The 17,832-nt window shown below is 57.7% G+C and overlaps 2 protein-coding genes across 9 annotated transcripts in view; both read right to left on the bottom strand.

The window, feature by feature from the left end:
* Positions 1-619: 619 nt before the first annotated feature.
* On the bottom strand, positions 620-6,667 carry HSP90AB1 (heat shock protein 90 alpha family class B member 1). Of its 2 annotated transcripts, none has more exons than XM_010304900.2 (11): positions 6,450-6,665; positions 6,052-6,258; positions 5,609-5,768; positions 5,275-5,408; positions 4,466-4,774; positions 3,881-4,046; positions 3,496-3,686; positions 3,065-3,212; positions 2,524-2,792; positions 1,741-2,074; positions 620-1,190 (listed from the first exon to the last, which is right to left on the bottom strand). In XM_010304900.2, exons 1-11 carry the CDS (start codon positions 6,594-6,596, stop codon positions 1,081-1,083), a joined length of 2,175 nt encoding a protein of 724 aa, XP_010303202.1. In that variant the 5' UTR covers positions 6,597-6,665; the 3' UTR covers positions 620-1,080. The 2 variants fall into 2 exon arrangements, 1 of the variants encoding a protein (XP_010303202.1); XR_012834647.1 differs by lacking the exon at positions 620-1,190 and adding an exon at positions 2,294-2,405 and having other exon boundaries at positions 1,936-2,074; positions 6,450-6,667.
* Positions 6,668-7,772: 1,105 nt separating this feature from the next.
* SLC29A1 (solute carrier family 29 member 1 (Augustine blood group)) overlaps positions 7,773-17,832 on the bottom strand; it is a 33,704-nt gene continuing 23,644 nt past the window's right edge. For 5 of the 7 annotated variants that reach the window (XM_075748983.1, XM_075748985.1, XM_075748984.1 and 2 more), the window contains 12 exons: positions 14,535-14,617; positions 13,964-14,045; positions 13,514-13,686; positions 13,146-13,285; positions 12,803-12,937; positions 12,554-12,651; positions 12,094-12,184; positions 11,880-11,971; positions 11,627-11,735; positions 11,271-11,356; positions 9,378-9,577; positions 7,773-8,764 (listed from right to left, as the gene is read on the bottom strand). In XM_075748983.1, the coding sequence (XP_075605098.1) occupies positions 8,653-8,764; positions 9,378-9,577; positions 11,271-11,356; positions 11,627-11,735; positions 11,880-11,971; positions 12,094-12,184; positions 12,554-12,651; positions 12,803-12,937; positions 13,146-13,285; positions 13,514-13,686; positions 13,964-14,045; positions 14,535-14,563 (1,347 nt within the window). In that variant the 5' untranslated portion in view covers positions 14,564-14,617 and the 3' untranslated portion in view covers positions 7,773-8,652. Of the gene's footprint in view, positions 8,765-9,377; positions 9,578-11,270; positions 11,357-11,626; positions 11,736-11,879; positions 11,972-12,093; positions 12,185-12,553; positions 12,652-12,802; positions 12,938-13,145; positions 13,286-13,513; positions 13,687-13,963; positions 14,046-14,534; positions 14,618-16,338; positions 17,822-17,832 lie in introns of those variants that run through there. The other 2 variants (XM_075748982.1, XM_075748988.1) reach the window with 2 other exon arrangements.

Genomic DNA, 17,832 nt, shown 5'->3' with positions numbered 1-17,832 from the left:
CACAGGGTGTGCGAGAGGCATATGAATCAGAGGTGATGCCCCAGGCTTCTTTGTCATCTTGGACACAGGCAAAATCCAGAGGGGGGCCAGATACTGCTAAACCCTCCAGGGCTGCAGAAGCCCAGAAAAGACAGGCTGAAGTCTAAAGCACAGAGCAAGAGCTGTTTGGCCTAAGAACTGAAGAGAAACTGCTTGAGTACAGTCCTGAGCTGTCATTCCACTCCCTCCTCTGCACAGGAACAGGCAGATGGCTCCTGCCACAGCTCTCTCCCCCAGGGATGCTCAGATCAGACCAGCCAGCAGCAGTGCAGACTCGGGTCCTGGCACCGCTTGCCCAGCTGACATGAGCAGATTGGAAAGGTTTGTTCCCAGGCTGCAGGGCATCCCATGCTCTGGGTGGACAACTACTGCCTGCTGGAGATGACCCCACCTGCACAGCAGGCCATGTGTTTCTCCAACCCACCTCATGGTGGCTGGGCAGAGAAGTGGTAGAGATCAGCTAAAGCAGGGCTCTGAAAACCAGTCAGGGCAGGGGAGAGACCAGTGGCCTGGTACCCTCAGACGCAGGCTGAGACTCTCCTTTGTATGGTAGACATGAAACACAAGGGACCCCACTGTGTAAACCACATTCTTTGATACTTTAATTCCAGTAGAACAACAGAAAAATAATCAAACAAAAAATAACCAAGCCAACTGAAATACAACATCCTACCCTGGGGGTTTGGGGAGGCAGCAGCTCAGAGCAAGGGCAGTGTTTGATGCCTACTGGGAACACAGGAGACCCCATGGTGGGGGAGACAGGGGAAACCTGATGCCTCCTCACCTCCACTCCCCAACAGCTGTTCCTACACAAGCGGAAAGACACAGAAGAGACAGGCCTTGGGCTGCCTGAATCACTACTGACAAACAAGGAATCATGCTCTCCTGCCCCTGCTAAAAAAAAAAACCAAAAACCCAACCAAATCCAAAAAAGAGACACCACCAAGGAGTCAGTAGCAGCTGGTGGGAGCAAACCCACTCCTAAGCGGACATGAGGTGGGGCAGAAGCCTCACAGGTGAGGGAAGAGGCTTCCTCCTACTTTAGTCTACCTCTTCCATGCGGGATGGGTCTTCATCTCCCTCCAGAGGGGGGATTTCATCAGGGACAGCCGCACTGGGCTCCTCTGCAGTCACCTCATCTTCATCAATGCCTGGGAGAGAGGAGGAAAGGAAGAGGTGAGGCCTCCAAGTGACACCAAGTGATCCCAGAGGAATGGCCTCTCCCAGAGCAAAGGGCGACTCCTGCCCACAGCCCGAGGGACAGGGCTATTAGCACCCAGTAGTTATGCCGCCAAGTCACAGCACCTCTTCATTTACATTTTTGCCTAAAAAAGCCAGCTTGGAGAAATAAGTTGGGTGCAAGCACAGGCTGTTTCACCAGGTAGGTCACATCTCCCATGGCGGAGTTTTTACATTGATGGTGAAGAACTGAAAAGCCTCAGCTCATCTGAGCAGCTTGGTGGTGGCTCCTGGCCTCGTTGAGGACGGGACAATCCACTCAGAGCCCTGAGCCCTCCTAAAGTACCTTGTTCCATGTTTCCACTTGCCCTTAGCCACCTTACATGGCCAGTTCTGCACACCACACCAGCATGGCTCCCTTACTGACCTCCCCCCTGTCCCAAGACAGTTACATGCTAGCCTGCTAGCAGCTTATCTGCTTCAGGACCTGCTTCAAGCCCAAGAAGCTGCATGGACACCTACCAAGCCCCAGATTGATCATCCTGTAGATGCGGTTGGAGTGGGTCTGGGGATCTTCCAGGGAGAAACCAGAGGACAGCAGAGCAGTTTCAAAGAGTAGCACCACCAGGTCTTTGACAGCTTTGTCATTCTTGTCAGCATCAGCCTTCTGGCGGAGGGTTTCCATGATTGGGTGGTCAGGATTGATCTCCAGGTGCTTCTTGGCCATCATATAGCCCATGGTAGAGTTGTCCCGCAGCGCCTGAGCCTTCATGATGCGCTCCATGTTGGCTGTCCAACCATAGGTGCTGGTAACGATGCAGCAAGGAGATGAAACCAACCGGTTTGAGATAGTTACCTGCCAACGTAGCCAAGGGTTAGCTGAGCAAGGTCCACATACAGCCTGGACCGGGCCCAGCAGCAGCGCACATGATACCCCGGGTCTTTGCCCCAGGTTCACCTGGGGACAACCCAAAGCAAGCAGAGATCCTCCAAGCAGTTCCAGGACTGCTGCATAGATAAGTTTGGACAGCTCAGCCAGCACCTTCAGCACCCACTGCGTGTTTCCCACACTTACCCTCTCCCATCAATGCACGTATTTGGGTCAGTGCCCCTCACCTGCAGCCTGGCTGCTTAGAGCAAGATGGTGCAGTGCATGCTGGGACCTCCAGTCTCCTTTAGCGGCTCCTCTGCAGGAGATGAGAGGCATGCATTGAGCTGGGGGCCTTGCCTGCATTGTGGAGGGCCCAGCCCTCCTCCCTCCAGCCCAGGACACAGCCCCGGGCTGAAGCTCCCTGCCCATCTCACCTTCTCCACCTTCTTGTCCAGGATTTCCTTCATGAGTTTACAAAGAGTCTCAAACTTGGCCTTGCTCTCCTCCATCTTCTTTTTCTCCTCCTCATCCTCAGGCAGCTCCAGCCCTTCCTTGGTAACTGATACCAGAGTCTTGCCATCAAACTCCTTGAGCTGCTGCACGCAGTACTCATCAATGGGCTCTGTCATGTACACCACCTCAAAGCCACGCTTCCGCACACGCTCCACAAAGGCTGAGTTGGCAACCTGCTCCTTACTCTCCCCTGGGTGTAGAAATGAGATGTCACCAAGATGTGAGAGCTGGTTACAACACTACAAACAGCACCAGTCACTCAGAGCCCCTAGCATAAACCTGGCTGCAGCCAGGGCTCTAGGCCTGGTGATCTTTCCCCAGCCCTGAGGGATGGGCTGTGATTCAGCAGGGAGGGCTTGCTGAAGGGAGCAGGACCTACCTGGAAAAGTTTGCTTTAAGTTAGGGCTGGTAGGCAGGTAACCTGCCTCCACTTCACTAGGGCACAGAGGAGCTCTGGCTCACCTGTGATGTAGTAGATACTCTTCTGGGTCTCCTTCATACGGGACACATACTCTGAAAGCGAAGTCACCTCATCACCTGACTGGGATGTGTGGTAACGCAGCAGCTCTGAAAGGCGCTTTCGGTTGGTCGAGTCCTCATGGATGCCCAGCTGGGGGCAGAAGAGATGCATGAAGTTTCCAGGATGGGACTTGCATGCACTGCACTTGGCCACCCCTGAGGCACAGCCATCTCTGACCACTCCCTAACCATGTGAGCCTGGGCCTAGGGCAACCAGAGGGGCCAGCTGCCCACAAAGGCTCTCTGGGGAACTTGCGAGACCCCCTCTACCCTAATACCCACACAGAGAAGACTTGGCACAAGGACAAACTACTCCTCAGGCAGACAGGTCAGGGGCCCCTCCCTCCTCCAGGTGCAGGGTGCCCAGTTCTCACCTTCAGATTCTTGGAAAAGGCCTCGTAAAATTTCTTGTAGTTCTCTTTGTCCTCTGCCAGTTCGGAGAAGAGCTCCAAGCATTTCTTCACAATGTTTTTGCGGATCACCTTGAGGATCTTGCTCTGCTGGAGCATCTCACGAGAGATGTTCAGAGGCAGGTCCTCCGAGTCCACAACACCCCGGATGAAGTCTGAGTAGGGGAAACGAAAACAGGAGTCGAGTTAGGAGCTCTGAGTGTCACCACAGGAGGAGAAGTACTAAGACACTGACTGCTGTGTGCCCACACCAGCTAGTGTCTCGGCCAGCTGCTTTATACTGGGAGCAGTACCACAGGCTGGGGGGGGTCCCAGTCTGCACTGAGAGGCTGAGGCAAGGGGCTCTTACTTAGATACTCGGGGATGAGCTCATCACAGCTGTCCATGATGAAGACACGCCTCACATACAGCTTAATGTTATTCTTCTTCTTCTTGTTCTCAAAGAGATCAAAAGGGGCACGGCGTGGGATGAAGAGCAGGGCCCTGAATTCCAGCTGCCCTTCCACGGAAAAGTGCTGCAGAGCCAGGAAGGAAAAACAGCTGCTGTGGTGCTACCCCTATCCCCATGACCTGCTGTAGACAGGCTGAACTGCTGTTCCTCAGCGCTGGGGCTGCCAGGGGGGCACAGCAGGGTCTCTAGCATCCAAGCAGCCTGCAGTTCCCCTTCTTCAGCCCCACTGCCCCTATGTGCCAGGGCTCTCTGGCATCCAGCAGGGCTGGACAGAGAAGTCATGCTTCTCTGAGGCCCAACACCATCCTGTCCTGCTTCTAGGCTGGCACTGCCAACCCCACCGCCTGCACGGGAGGTGCAGGCTGTGGCACCACCGAGCGGCCTGAGAGCCCTCGATCCTGTACTGAGACACAACCACGTGGTGGCCCTGGGTACGGGCTGGAAAGGGGCCCTCTGTCTCTCCCAGCGTGGCCCAGCACCCACCTTGACAGCCAGGTGGTCCTCCCAGTCATTGGTGAGGCTTTTGTAGAACTCGCCATACTCCTCCTGGGTGATGTCATCAGGGTTGCGGGTCCAGATAGGTTTGGTCTTGTTCAGCTCCTCCTGGTCAATATATTTCTCCTTTATTTTCTTGGTCTTTTTCTTCTTGCCTTTGTCTCCCTCCTCCTCATCATCAGAGCCCACATCCTCGATCTTGGGTTTCTCCTCATCTTTGGGCACTGGCTCTTCCTTCTCATCTTTCTCCTCCTCTGCCTCATCATCACTGATCTCTTTCTCACGTTCCTTCTCCAGCTGTAAAGAAAGGGACAAGCGAGAGCCAGGTTTAGCTGCAACCATTACCAGGAACTCTTTTGCTCCAGATGAGAGGAATGTGTGACCTCCTGATGTAACACAAGTCTCAACAAATGCAACACCTGGAACTAGGGCTTCTCCTGAAACCAGCCCTCAAAGTCCTTCCACAGCTCATGCCACCAAAAGCTGTATCTGAGAAAATGTGACAAGGTGCAGGAACCCCTTCTCCCTCCATGGCTGGTTTAGTTGACCTCCAGCTGCAGAGATCAAAAGCCAAAAGCATGGCTGGATACCCACCACCTCTAATAAACTCCCAGCCTCAAATCACCTCTGGCCACAGAAGCTGAGAGCACCACTGCACAATACCCAGCAGCCAGGAGCTTCAGAAGAGAACAGAACAGAACAGACCGTACTCTGCCCTTTTCAGGACTCCTGCTCCCAACACCACCCACCCCACCTTCAGCTTTCCAGTGGGTTCCCCGAGTCCTTCCCTTACGTACGTAGAGTGTGATGGGGTAGCCAATGAACTGGGAGTGCTTCTTCACCACCTCTTTGACACGCCGCTCCTCCAAGTACTCTGTCTGGTCGTCCTTCAAATACAGGATGACTTTGGTGCCCCGTCCAATAGGCTCACCTACGGTGCGGGGAGAGAAACATTAGCGTTTCAAGGCAGACTGTTAAAAGGCAGAGAGCAAGTGGGACCAGTTCCTGAGCCTAACTGTTACTTGACACCTCACATTAACAAGGGTGATTGATAACGCAGGCCAGCTTTAGGGAGCACCAGGAAAATGGGTGCTTCTAGCAGAGAGATACACGGTTTTGTACAGCACGTACCATGGTCAGTCCGGACGATGAAGGAGCCCCCAGCTGATGACTCCCAAGCATACTGTTCATCATCATTGTGCTTGGTAATGACCACAACCTTCTCGGCCACTAGATAGGCAGAATAGAAACCCACACCAAACTGCCCGATCATGGAGATGTCTGCGCCAGCCTACGAAAGCAGAGAAAGCATAATGGACTAATGAGGAGAGGGGAGATGTCTCCAACTGATTCACAGCAGCAAAGAACTGGGTCAGCATGCAAAGAAAAAGGGGCAAGCACCAACAAGCAGACAGCCCTACCCTCAGCTCCTCCCTGCTGCTGGAGAGGCAAGGAAGCACACTCAGGTAGGCCAATAGCTCCAACAGTAAAAAAGGCAGCAGGGCTGGGGCTATACCTCAGTGAAAGCCAGTGGCCCAGGCCCTAGGGAACCCAAGCAGCCAAAGGGAACCCACCTGCAGGGCTTCCATGAAGGCTTTGGTACCAGATTTGGCAATAGTGCCTAGGTTGTTGATGAGATCCGCTTTTGTCATCCCAATGCCAGTGTCCACCACGGTGAGCGTGCGGTCCCGGGGGTTGGGGATTATGTCGATCTTGAGGTCCTTACCGCTGTCTAGCTTGGAAGGATCAGTCAGGCTCTCATAACGGATCTTATCCAGAGCCTAGGGGAGAGGGTGATGCTAGCCACAGCCTCCCTACTTAACAGCTGCCTCCCTCCCCCAGCAAAAGCTCTGTGGGCTGCCCGGGGCACCAGCCTCTCCCCGGGCACCCCCAGAGGGACATCAGCCTCCCCCGAGCCCCCCGACAAAGAAAGGGGGCCGCCCCCGCAGGGGCGAGCAAGGCCCGGGCTCACGTCGGAAGCGTTGGAGATGAGCTCCCGCAGGAAGATCTCCTTGTTGGAGTAGAAGGTGTTGATGATAAGCGACATGAGCTGGGCGATCTCCGCCTGGAAGGCGAAGGTCTCCACATCTTCCTCCCCGTGCTGCGCTTCCTCAGGCATCTGCAAAACAACCGCAAGACGATAGAACCGGGGAACAGCGGGGGCACCAGGCCCGATCCGACGCACCACCCTTACCGTGATAGTGTAACACACCGGCAAAAGAAGTCTGATCGTCGCCGGCCGCCTTTTATAGGCACGGGAGGGTCGCACCACCCGCCGTCTCCTTCCGCCTTAAAACGGCCCCGGATCCCTCTGCAGCCTCGTGGTGTCCACCACCCTCATGAAAACACCTCCCCGCCAATCCCTGCCTACCCCATCCTCCTCTGTCTACCCCACTGGACGCGCTACGGGCCGGCCCCACAGCCGCTTCCCTCCCCGGGCGTGGCGGCAGAACTCCCTGTGGGGCCCCATCGGCGTTGCCGTTTAACGGCGGCGGCCATGGTGGAGGCGGGCGCGTAGCTCTCAGCTCTATGCCGCTGCCGGGCCCGCTCCGGACCGGGGCTCCCCGCCGCCCATCGCCGCGGCCCTCCGAGCGCCGCGGGTCCGCGGCGCTCGGAGGGCCGCGGCGATGGGCGGCGGGGAGCCCCGGCGGGGAACTATTTCCCACGGGTGGCGGCGGAGGAGCACTGTCGCCAGTAGGTAGTGATACGAGTGTAGTCTTCCAGAGGTTTCCACAGGGGTGACGGGCGGCGCCCTCAGTGGTGCTTCTGAGGCTCTTTCCGGCCGTAGGCTCCGGGTCTGGGCTGAACCGAGGGTCCGCGCAGCCCCGGAGGGGTGTCCGCTGTTTTAGGGTCTATGCTGCGGTTCCCCCGAGGTGGGATGAAGAGACCTTGGCCCTACAACTTGAGGCCGGGGAGGCGTGGAGCAGAGGGGCGAGGTGCGGGGTGGAGGCCCGCTGGTAGGGTGGTGTAGTTCTGCCCCCCCCCCCCCAGGAGCAAGAGGTGGCACTCCGGCCGTTGCCAGGTACAAGGAAAGCTCGCAGGTCACTGCACCCCGAAATGTGCAGTTGCATCCCCTTGTCGGGGTGCCGAGGGTAGCACCCCTTTCTCTTGCTGGCCGTGTCCCCGTAGCGTAGAGCCACTGGCCCGTCCATGGGGGGAATGCACACACGGCTTCACCACCACAGGAGAACCCAGGGATGCCCAGGAAATTCTGGTGCCTGCTCCCTTCAGCCCTTGCCCCTCCGCAGCCCTCTCCCCTGCGGTGATAGAGACACACACACACATACCCAACAGGGCGTTTCAATCGTTTTATAGAAAATGGCAACTGTACAGACACATTTACACAGAGAAGGGATGGGAAAGCCAAAGGAGAGGTCAAGGCTCCCCTTGCAGCACAGGTGGGAAGGGAAGGCAGCCTGGGTGGGAAGAGAGTTGCCTCCCCTCCTCTTGCAGCCCATGGTGGGACCTGCTGTCACACAGCCAGGGGGCAGAAAGTGGAAAAATTTAAAAAAAAAAAAAAAGGGAACAAAGGCAAGGAGAGGGGGAGAAGGCGGGGTGTGGAGACCTCCTTTTCCCTCAGCCTAGCCATGGTGGTGGTGGGGCATGGATGTCTATGTCCCTGGGCTGCTGCTGCGTGTGGGAAAGTGCGCCTAGCAGACAGCAGGGATGGTGAGGCTGGCTGGGGCTCTCCTCCCCATTTGCAAGTCTCACCAGCAGGAGAAGTGGCGTGAGATGTTTCTAGGCCCCCTGGAAGCAGAGGAGAGCAAGCCCCTAACTGCCTTGGGGACAAGGGCAAGAAAGGGAGTAACACTGGATACCTGCCTTCAACTCTGTCAGAGAGAAGGAGGCTGAGAATGGCTTTTGGCCTTGAGCTGGGGAAATTACGCAGCGTGGGAGGTGGCTGGACCTCTGTGAGATCCCAGGGGTCTTACACACACACAGCATGGGGAAGGAGAAGGCACATAGGCCTGAAGGCATCACACAGCTGAGCGTGGCAGGAGCCAGGCCAACCCTGCAGGAGTGGAACCGTCCCTGTGCGTAACATCTGCTGTGGCAGTGCGATTTGGCAGGGGCAGGTGTGAGGTGTTATCTCCCCACAGCGCTGAGGTGTCCAGGGCCTTGGAGGAGGATGCGGAGCCATCTCTTGGTGTCCCTGCACCCTCCAGGTGCCTCTGCTAGATGAGAATTCGGAACAGGAAGGAGATGGCAGCTCCTAGGGCCAAGCCCAGCGACAGGAAAAAGGCCATGACGGCTCCAGCTGTCTCTGCTTCGTGGGCAAGCACTTTCCTAGGGGAGAAACAGGTGTCATACCCATCCTTGGGGACGCGTGCCCCGTGCCCTGCTGCAAGTTCAACGGAGCAGTGGGAGGAAGCCACAGAGGACCAGATGCTGTGCTCTTCTGCAGCAGAGGAATGGCAAGAGCAAATCCACCTTGGCTCCAAGAGCCTACCTCCATGGGCTCGTGGAAAAAGTGCATCCATCAGGCAGGCTGCCCTGAAGCTCCCGGCGCCAGGGACACCCCTCCCTGACTCCTGCGCCCCAGCTGGGCTCCCTGTGCTGCCTGTGCTCTGGTGCTGGGCAAGGCTGCTCACCCTGCCACGAGTGCTGTGCCACGCTTCACTCCCCTCCAAATCCCTGCTGTGTTGGGCCCCTTCCCCAGCATGGCAGGTGGGGGAAACGGAGGGCCCAAACAACAGCTGCCTCATCTCTAGGATATGGAGGCACAAGGCAGGGAGATGCGACACTGGCGTTGTCTTCCCTGAGGTGGTGTGGCAATTCCCCTCAGCACCTGCATCCCCTTCTGCAGACACCAGAGCTGGGCAGAGCCAGACTCCAGTTGTGCTGGGGCTGGCATCTGTGGGTGTAACCAACCCTTCCCCTGTCCCCAGCTCATACTCACTTGGGCCCGAAGCACATGCAAAGGCTGGCCAGGTAGCCGTTGGAGATGGAGAAGAAGATCATGAAGATGATGTACCAGGCGTCATGAGAGAATACGACAGGCAGGTAGTCACGAGGCTTCACATTGCACAGCATGAACAGAGGGATAAAGATGACACGGAGGGCCACCATCACTGGCAGGAGGCAGCTGTCCTTCCCAGGCTGGGAGAAAAACACAGGTCACTGAGCGACTGAGAAGTGGACATTCCCCACGCCATGGCATGCTGGCAGGGGCTATAGATAGGCTGTCTCGGCTGCACCGGGGCTGCAGAGGAGCCACGGAGAGGGCAGAATTGCTGAGAGACTTTCTCTGCTAGAACAAATCTCAGCATCACCACTTGCTGTGGTAAGGAGGTCCTACTGGGTCTGACTACTACCCTGAAGTCCTATCCCAGCCGACCTGGAAAGCAGCAGCACTAGAGCTAGGCTTGGGAGCAACAGCTTAGCCCTTGCTGGAAACAGACAGGGCAGAGAGCCTCATGCACGCTCACACAATCTCATCCTGCAGCAGGATGAGGCTGGCTAAAGTAAATCCCCTCTGGCACCTCAGGGCCTGCAAACAGGGCTTTAACGAGCTCTTCAGCCTCCCACGTCATCCCCCAGCCAAGTGGGGCGAGATCCAGCAATCTGTGAAGGGGATTACACCAAGGCTGTTTCAGCCAGTGCTGGGAAAGGCACGGACCGAATTAAAGCCTCTTCAGATCCTAGCAGAGTCCCTGGATGCATGAGGCTGGGAGGAAGGAGGCACCGTCCCCCTCTGTTGTCTCTGCAGCTGGGACCAAGGCAGCCCCTTGTACGAGTCATGCCTGGCTCTGTCTGGGGTCCCCTCAGTGGGGTGCCAGGGTTGCAGATGACAGGGCTTACTGGTCTGGGGTCAGGAGAGACCCACAGCTGCCTTGGGAGCTGCCTGGGCTGGCAGGTCATGAGCACAGGGGGAAGCTGAGGTTAGACCAGCTGCCATGTCTGTGGGCAAACTGGTGAGAGCAGCAGCCTCTCCTCCCAAGGAGAGAAGGAGCAAGCAGGGCTCCAACCAGGGAAATGAGGCCTAAACCACATGCAGTCAGACTTTCCACACAGCCTTGTTTTGGAAACATCTCCTGCTGGGTCATCCCACCACGGAGGCTGTGGCCTGGACACCAGGCAACACGGCTCTTGGCCAAGGCCAAGGGCAGCCAGCAGCAATGGCCAGGGAAGAAGCAGCTCCAGGCTGTGGGGAAGCCAGGCCTGGACAGACCCCATGGCGCGGGGTGCTGCAAAGCTTCTCTAAATAAACAGCCTGAACAATACAGGGGGAAACAGCGCTTGGGGGGTGGGTGAAGGGGCAGGAAGAGATGCAGACAGAACAGCTCACTTCCTCACACACATCCCCCCCATCACAGCTCCCATCACCCAGCCCCAACAGCTCTGAGCCAGGCAGGGGAGATGAAAGCAAGGGGATGCAGCAGGGGAAAGCTCTGTGACCCATGTGGCATGGCTCTGCCCTGCTCCCAGGACAAGGCTCTTTAAAGCAGTTGTGTCCTGTGTGGAGGCCAGAGGATTTATTTTGGGCTGCCCTGTCTTTCACCTCTTTCCCTGCCGCTGTCCTGCCTGGCGGTTTGCATAGCTGGAATGAAGGCTTGTTTACAAAGAGGCTGAAGTGGAGGAGGCAGCTTCATCCAAGCCATGCTGAAAGAGGGGTGGGAAGAGGACAGGACAACACTGTGGTTCTCAGCTCTGACCCATAAATCTCTGCTTAGGACTTAAAGTCAGCTCTCTGCCTCCTTCCTCCAGGCCCCATGGATGGCAGCCCCAGTGACAGCCATGGCTGATGGGCCTGGGGAGGAGTGCCTGAAATTTGCTCCCTGCCCACGTTTACCCATGTGAAGAGGGCGGTGAGACTCCGTCCTGTCCAGTCGAAGACATTAAAGAGCAGGAAGCAGGAGACAGGGATGAAGTAGAGACCTGCAGAAGGGGGAGAAGGTCACTGATGAGCCCAGGGTGCCCCAGACTCTCCTGCCAATTGCACGGAGACTGTCTTGCAGGTCTGGGTCCTCCTGGTTTCCCGCTAAGGGCTGGAATGCTCTCCCAGGCAGGCTGGTGTCCACATACAAACCATCATGCACAATGGTCTCCTCCTCAGGCACCCCTGCTACTTCAAGCCTCACTTTCTTTCCTCCCATTTACCTTGCTCCCAGTTTCCTCCTTCCCCACCCCATCCCTGGCCACACTTACCCCATGTGTTTCCCTCTCCGAGGACAGTGGACACCTTAGCTGTGATGGAAGGAAAGACACCGATGGTGACAGTGAAGACGAAGCAGACAGACAGAGCCATGACCCAGAGCTAGGCAGATGAAAGAAAGAGGCTGGTACCAAACACAAGGTAAGAGACCAGTGCAGGGCTGGTCTCCTCTCCCCATGCTCCCCTACACCTGTGCCCGTCCCCTGATGTGAGGGGCAGGGCAGGGATTGCTGGCAATTCACAGACCTTCTTAAAAATAGCAACGACCGAGGGCTTCTCATCAGGATTGTGGATAGGGATGATCTTTGAGTTATTCTGCTCCACCCCATTGGGCTCATCTGCAGGGACAGACATGAGTAGGGCATAGCACACCCCAGAAAGCTGGGGTCTAATTTAGTCTTTCTGTCTCATTCTTCCTCTGAACTCTTCCTCTTTCTCCTTCCTCCTCTCAGCCCCTCACCTTTCTTAATCAGGTCTCTCTTGGTCTCCAGCTCTGCATTGTACACATGGTACTCTGTCTTGTCCTTCATGGAGTAGTATCGGAAGAAATCCTGCAGAGAGACAGCCACGGAGAACTCATTCATGCAGGAGGAAAGAAGGCTGCTGGGGGCTGTGTGGTAACAGGGCAAATACGGGCAATATGGGCAAATGCAATATGGGCAAAGTATTCCTTCCACTTACGTACCATACTTATGCTTTCCTGCTCACCCAGGGGCTCAGTACTCCAATGATACTGGGGTATCTGAGCTGGGAAGTATCCCAGAGAGCTCCCTCGGGACAGGGGAGAGCTTGCCCAGACCCAGGAGATGGAGGCTGGTAGGAGCCAAGGCTGGGGCGCTGGTGGGCCGCAGTCTTTGTGCTGTGATGTGCAAAGGTCCCATGTCCCCACACCCTTCCCCACCAGGACAACAAAGTCTCACCATGCGAGGCAGAAGGATGTAGGAGAAGATTGCCAGCAAGATCACCACACAGGCCGTGGCGAAGTAACCGATGTAGCTCTCAGGTTGCTGGGCACCAACTGGGACCACAGGGAGTATACAGGGGGAACAAAAGAAGATGACGAGAGCTGAGAGGAGTGAGGTCCTGCTGCCATCTCCCACCCAACCCTGCAGTGTGACCTCAGCAGATCCTGCTAACAGCAGTGCACCCATAGGGCAGCAATTACTCACCTGCAATACTGAAAATCATCGCCAAAGCGGCAAAGGTGCCCGCCAAGCCCTGCCCACTCATGATGGGAGCGGTGTAGCTGGCAGGCAGGAGCCCTGCCAGCCCAAAGAGGCTGCTCTGGAGGATGGCGCCGAAGGCTGCAAAGGGGAAAGATGAGCAGAAATGTGAAACCAAAGGCAAGGGTGGACTGCACCTCTGCGAGGAGCCAAGGCTCCCACCCTGCAAGGCAAGGCAGGTCCCTCTCCTCCTTGGCTCTCCCGCAGTGAGGTTCATGCTCTTCTCCCAGAGAGATCAGTCCTAGCCATGGGGCTGTGCCCCTTTCCTTCCCCCCATTGCCTTACGCACAGTTGATGAAGACGATGCTGATCATGGTAAAGATGAAGAAGGGAAGAGGCTCCATGGCAACCTTCACCATGATCGCAGTGACTAAAAACACCAGCCCGATGGCCACCAGGCTGCCTGAGATGCGGATCTGCTGGGGAATCCTGCAAGAGAGGGTCTCAGTGAGGAAAACCCACGCTCCGAAAGCCTGTGAGGCTGTGGCCAAGCTCTCCCACAGGTATCTCAGCCAAGCCCCAGCACAGTAGACTGGTGGTTTTGCCTTTGACTTGACTGAACGGGCTGTGGTTTGGCCCAGTGCTGGGGCAGGAAGACTGGCCAAGGCTGGGCAACCCTATGGGGGCTGGCAGGGACAAGGACGGGGCAAGGCTCACCGCTGGTGGATGAAGGAGTTGAGGCAGGTGAAGATGAGGAGAGGCACCATGGCGCAGAGAGTCATGAAGTTGTCAAACATGGACTGCAGGTAGGAGGGGGGCAAGGCAGCCCCACCAGTCTCGTTCAAGAAGTGGCTTGTCTCCTCAGGGTCCGCAAGGCGGCTGATGAAATACTGCGAGGGAAGGAGCCTGGTGGGGCTGAGGTGCTGCGAGGTCTCCCCCCCAGCACACTCAGGTCACCCTTGTCCCCTCTCCCGCCCCATGCCTAGTCCAGGGCTCCTCCTGCCACCTCAGTGCCACTTGTCCCATGCAGGTCACCCATGCTTCTGTCTCCTGTGTGCAAACACAGGGGCCCTGTGCCACGCTGTGCTTGCCACACCTACAGCATGGTCCCTAGAGGTGACAGGGGATGATTAGTGTCATGGGCAGCAGCAGGAGGGAAGCCCTCACCTCCCTGGCAGTCATGAAGAAATTCCATGGCAGCAGCGTTCCCAGGCCGAGGATGAAGAAGATCAGCCAGACACCCTTGTACCTGCAGAGGGGATAGAGTGGTTTGGAGCAGGACTCTGGGCAGGGCAGAGGACAGGCATTGCTTCTGATTGTCCCGGACCCCATGGCTGGAGGCATCAGGAGGAGGAGGAGGAAGGATGAACTTTATTGCCCTGTCCCTGCCCCTTCCCCTGCACCACAACCCCTGCTAGCCTGGGCTGCCAGAGGAGACACAGGAGGCCCTCCCCAGGAGGGTAAAAAGGCGAGGGGAGGCTGGCTGCTCTTTGGCCCGTGGCACCCAGACACAATGGGAGGGGAGTCACGCTCCCCAGGCGTGTCCCAGCGCCAGGGGCTGTTTACAGCCCATTTGCTAAGGAAGAGCTGATGGAGAGAACATCTCAGGGAAGGGACAGCTCTGTAGCCCAGTGAGCATGCTGGAAAGGGGCTCTCCCAGATGCTGGGTCCCCCTGTTCTCCCTCACCTCCTGGTATCCTGCATATGCCCCCACACCTACACCAGAGCCCAGCATTACCTATCTTGGGGCCCATCTCTTGCTGTCATCTTGCGTGGCAAGGTTCAGTGCAGGTCTCACCAAGTCGCGTGGCTGCTCTCCGTCTGGCAAGCAAACAGAAGATTTTATGGGGGAGTGACGGATGCAGCCCAGCAGGGACAGTGCTGGTTTTAAGCCCTCAGCCATGCTGCCGGGTAAGTGTTTCACAGTACCATGACCAAACAGAGCCGGCAAATGGTGAGAGCACAATGCAGCAGCTTGGGAGCCGTGGGGCTCCGAGCCCTTCAGCCAAGGGCCTGTGACACATAGCCTTATGCTGCTGGCCAGAGGACACCAAGCCTTCCCTCTGAAAGGGAAACTGCTTTCCTGAGATGCCCAGGCTGCTCAGTGCCAGCTGCTCTGCAGCAGGCTTTTAACGGATTTGTGAGCCTGCAGCTCTCTGCCCCCAATCCTGGGGCTGTGAGCAAAGTATATGCGCAGCGGCCTGCGTCCGGCCCCCCCCCGCCCTCCCCACCTCCCTCCAACGCCTGGGGCACGGCGGCACAAAAGACACATTTAATTCAGCACCCTCTCTGGCCAGAACCATGCAATCCCCCACATTTCCAATTCCCACTTCCCTGGGGCTCTCGCAGCCCCTCTCCTGGGTCACCTTGGAAAGCCAAGGGCATCCCTGACACAGTTGTCCCCTCCCCGGCACCCACTGCTCCTTTCCCCCCATCACCACCTGCCTGGCCCCTGCCACCGCCCTGGTGCTGCTCTTCCCGCAGACAGCCCCAAAGACGCAGCCCCAGGAGCCCTGAGAAGGGACATTCCCAGCCCCCCCCACCCCGTTCTTCCTGGGGCTGAGTGGGATTAGCCGCCCTGGAGAAGCCGCAGGCCTGCCTTGTCCTTTTCCAGTCCGGGCGGTGCAGCATGAGGTGCTCCGGCACCTTTCCCAGGGCTTCATCTGCAGCAGGGCTCCTGGCGCTGAGCCCCCGGCCCCCCCGGGGCATGCCCCTCAGCCAGACCCGCACTGCTGCCGGCTACAGCATCCCTGCCTGCGCCCTGCCAGGTAGGGCGTGGGAGGAGGCAGGCAGAAAGCAGCATGCTGGGATCTGTAGTCCCTGCCAGCCCCGGCGTGCGTTAAAGGCAGCAGAGCCTGTCCCTTGTTGCAGGTGCCCGCATGGTTCTGGCCACAGCTCGCCTCCTCCCCCGGTGAGATCCTGCAGGTTGGGGAGCCTACAGCTATGACGGAGCCAAAACATAGCCAGCAGGATGTGGAGAGCAGGTGGGTTGCCTTTGGCTGCATGGGTTCCCTAGGGCCTGCTGGCTGCTTGGAAAAGCCAGAGGAGGCTGACAGGTATGTCTGCATGGATCGAGAGCCCCACCAACCCGGCAGGTGCCACCCCATGGCGCCAGAGCCATCTGCAGCGTGGCTCTCCTGCCTTCCTACGCTAACAGCTATGGGCATGACAGCTCCTGCCTTGCCCTTGTAAGCCAGCTGGCCTTCCAGAGAAAACATCCCAAAATCCCCTCCCGGCAGCCTGCCAGCACCTCCAGGGGCAGGAGACGCCCCAAGTCCTGACACAGGATTAGCAGGGGGATCTGCAAGCACAACTGCCACCCCCTTGCACACAGAAACCCTGCTGGGGCCACTGCTTGTCCCCAAGCAAACAGATCACACCCCCAAACAGACGGGAGAACCCCAGCTCCCCCCGCAGGTCCCCAGCAAACCCTCGACATGCTATCCCTTGCCCAGCCAAGCCCCCAGCCCCCCTCTCAGCCCCCCACCAGGTCACATCAGTGTCCCAAGAAACAGGAGCCAGGACCAACCCCACAGACATACCTGGGGAGGACAGAGCTAGGACGAGCCCCGTGTTTGGCGTATTTGAAGGTGGCGTGTCCCCCTCCTTTCACACCCCCCTGCTCTTGGGGGTGAACATCAGGCCCCGGCTCAAGTCACGGGGGCTGGACCATGTGGGTCTAGCGGTATCCGCGGAGGAGGAGAAGAGGTGTCGGGTACCACAGCTGGCACACGGCCCAGTCCCGCTGCCCAGGTGCCCAGGGAAGGGAGGAAGGGAAGGGTGCTGTGGAGGAGGCGGCAGCAGGAGCCAGGGCTTGCAGAGAGGAGTCGGGGGGGATCGGGGGGTACCAGGGCAGGGCGCTACGTGCTGCTCCACCACCCTGCTTTCTCAACCACCTCCTGCTTCCGTCCAGAGAGCGCCCACATCCCTGCGTCAGGAGCCTGACCTCCTCGGCGGGCGCTGCCTGGCTGCCCAGCTGCAGCCTCCTGCCTGCTCTGTTTGTTTTCTGTCTCACTTCCCTAAGTGCCTCCTAATTTTTTCCACAAAGAGCCGGTGCCTGCCAAAGGGCGCACGGGTCAGCACTCATTACGGCAGGAAACGCGTCCAGCCGCTGGCTCTTACAAACAACCCTACAACACACAGAAAAGGTCGCACGAACCAATGCCAGCAACAGGTGGCAACCCTGCTACCACCCGGCGAGAGCAGCCCTACCGTAAGGGACCGGGGGACGGAGGCCACCCTCCAGCCATGGGACCGGTGCAGCGCAGCTCGAACCACCTCCCAGAGGAGTCTCCTGATGTTTAGCCCTGCCACCAACTCAATGGCTGCACAGCCCGTGGGACAGGGGGCAGGGGGAGCGATGTGGGGCCTTGGGGTAAGGACATCCATTTTGTTGCTGGGCGTAGAGTGGCCCGTCTCATCCCCTCAGAAGTGATGTGTAAGCGGAAGGAACAAGATAACAATGAGTAGGCTTAACAAACCACAGGCTAGTGCCTCTGAGCAGGTACAAACAAAGGATGACACAATTTTAATAGCCCATTCATGCTGCACAAAAGCCTTGACAGACGCTAAGTGACCCCTGCGGTATTGGGCCACACGCAGTCCCATTGCCAGCCAAGCCCTGGGAGCCCATGGCAGGGCACCACCAAAACCACTGTACCTCTGCAGAAAAACTTGCACTGCAGGACAGCTGTTTGTCACTGGGCTTCAGAGATGTCCCTACCTTTTCCTTCCCACGCACTGCCTTTTCTCCTGCTTCTGCTGCCTTCACTGAAGGTGAGCACAGCGCATGCTTGGCTTTCCACTCAAGAGCAATTTCATCATACCGGGTAGGCAAGCTATGGGTTTATACCCAGAAACACCAGCTCTTTCAAGAAAAGCCCTTTACGCCACAGCAAGCATAGCACCGCCCTTCCAGTTCCTAGACAAGGGGCTGCCGTCAGGCCTGATGGCAAGCACCCCATGTCCTCCTGCTGCTGCTTGTAGAGGATCACTTTGCAGGGATAACGTCAGCACCTCCTCCGAGGGTGGCCAAG

This window comes from Balearica regulorum, chromosome 3 (assembly GCF_011004875.1).
Source record: "Balearica regulorum gibbericeps isolate bBalReg1 chromosome 3, bBalReg1.pri, whole genome shotgun sequence".
Lineage (NCBI taxonomy): Eukaryota > Metazoa > Chordata > Aves > Gruiformes > Gruidae > Balearica > Balearica regulorum.
The sequence above is the reverse complement of the archived record's forward strand: the minus strand, read 5'-3'. Positions and strand labels throughout refer to the sequence as shown.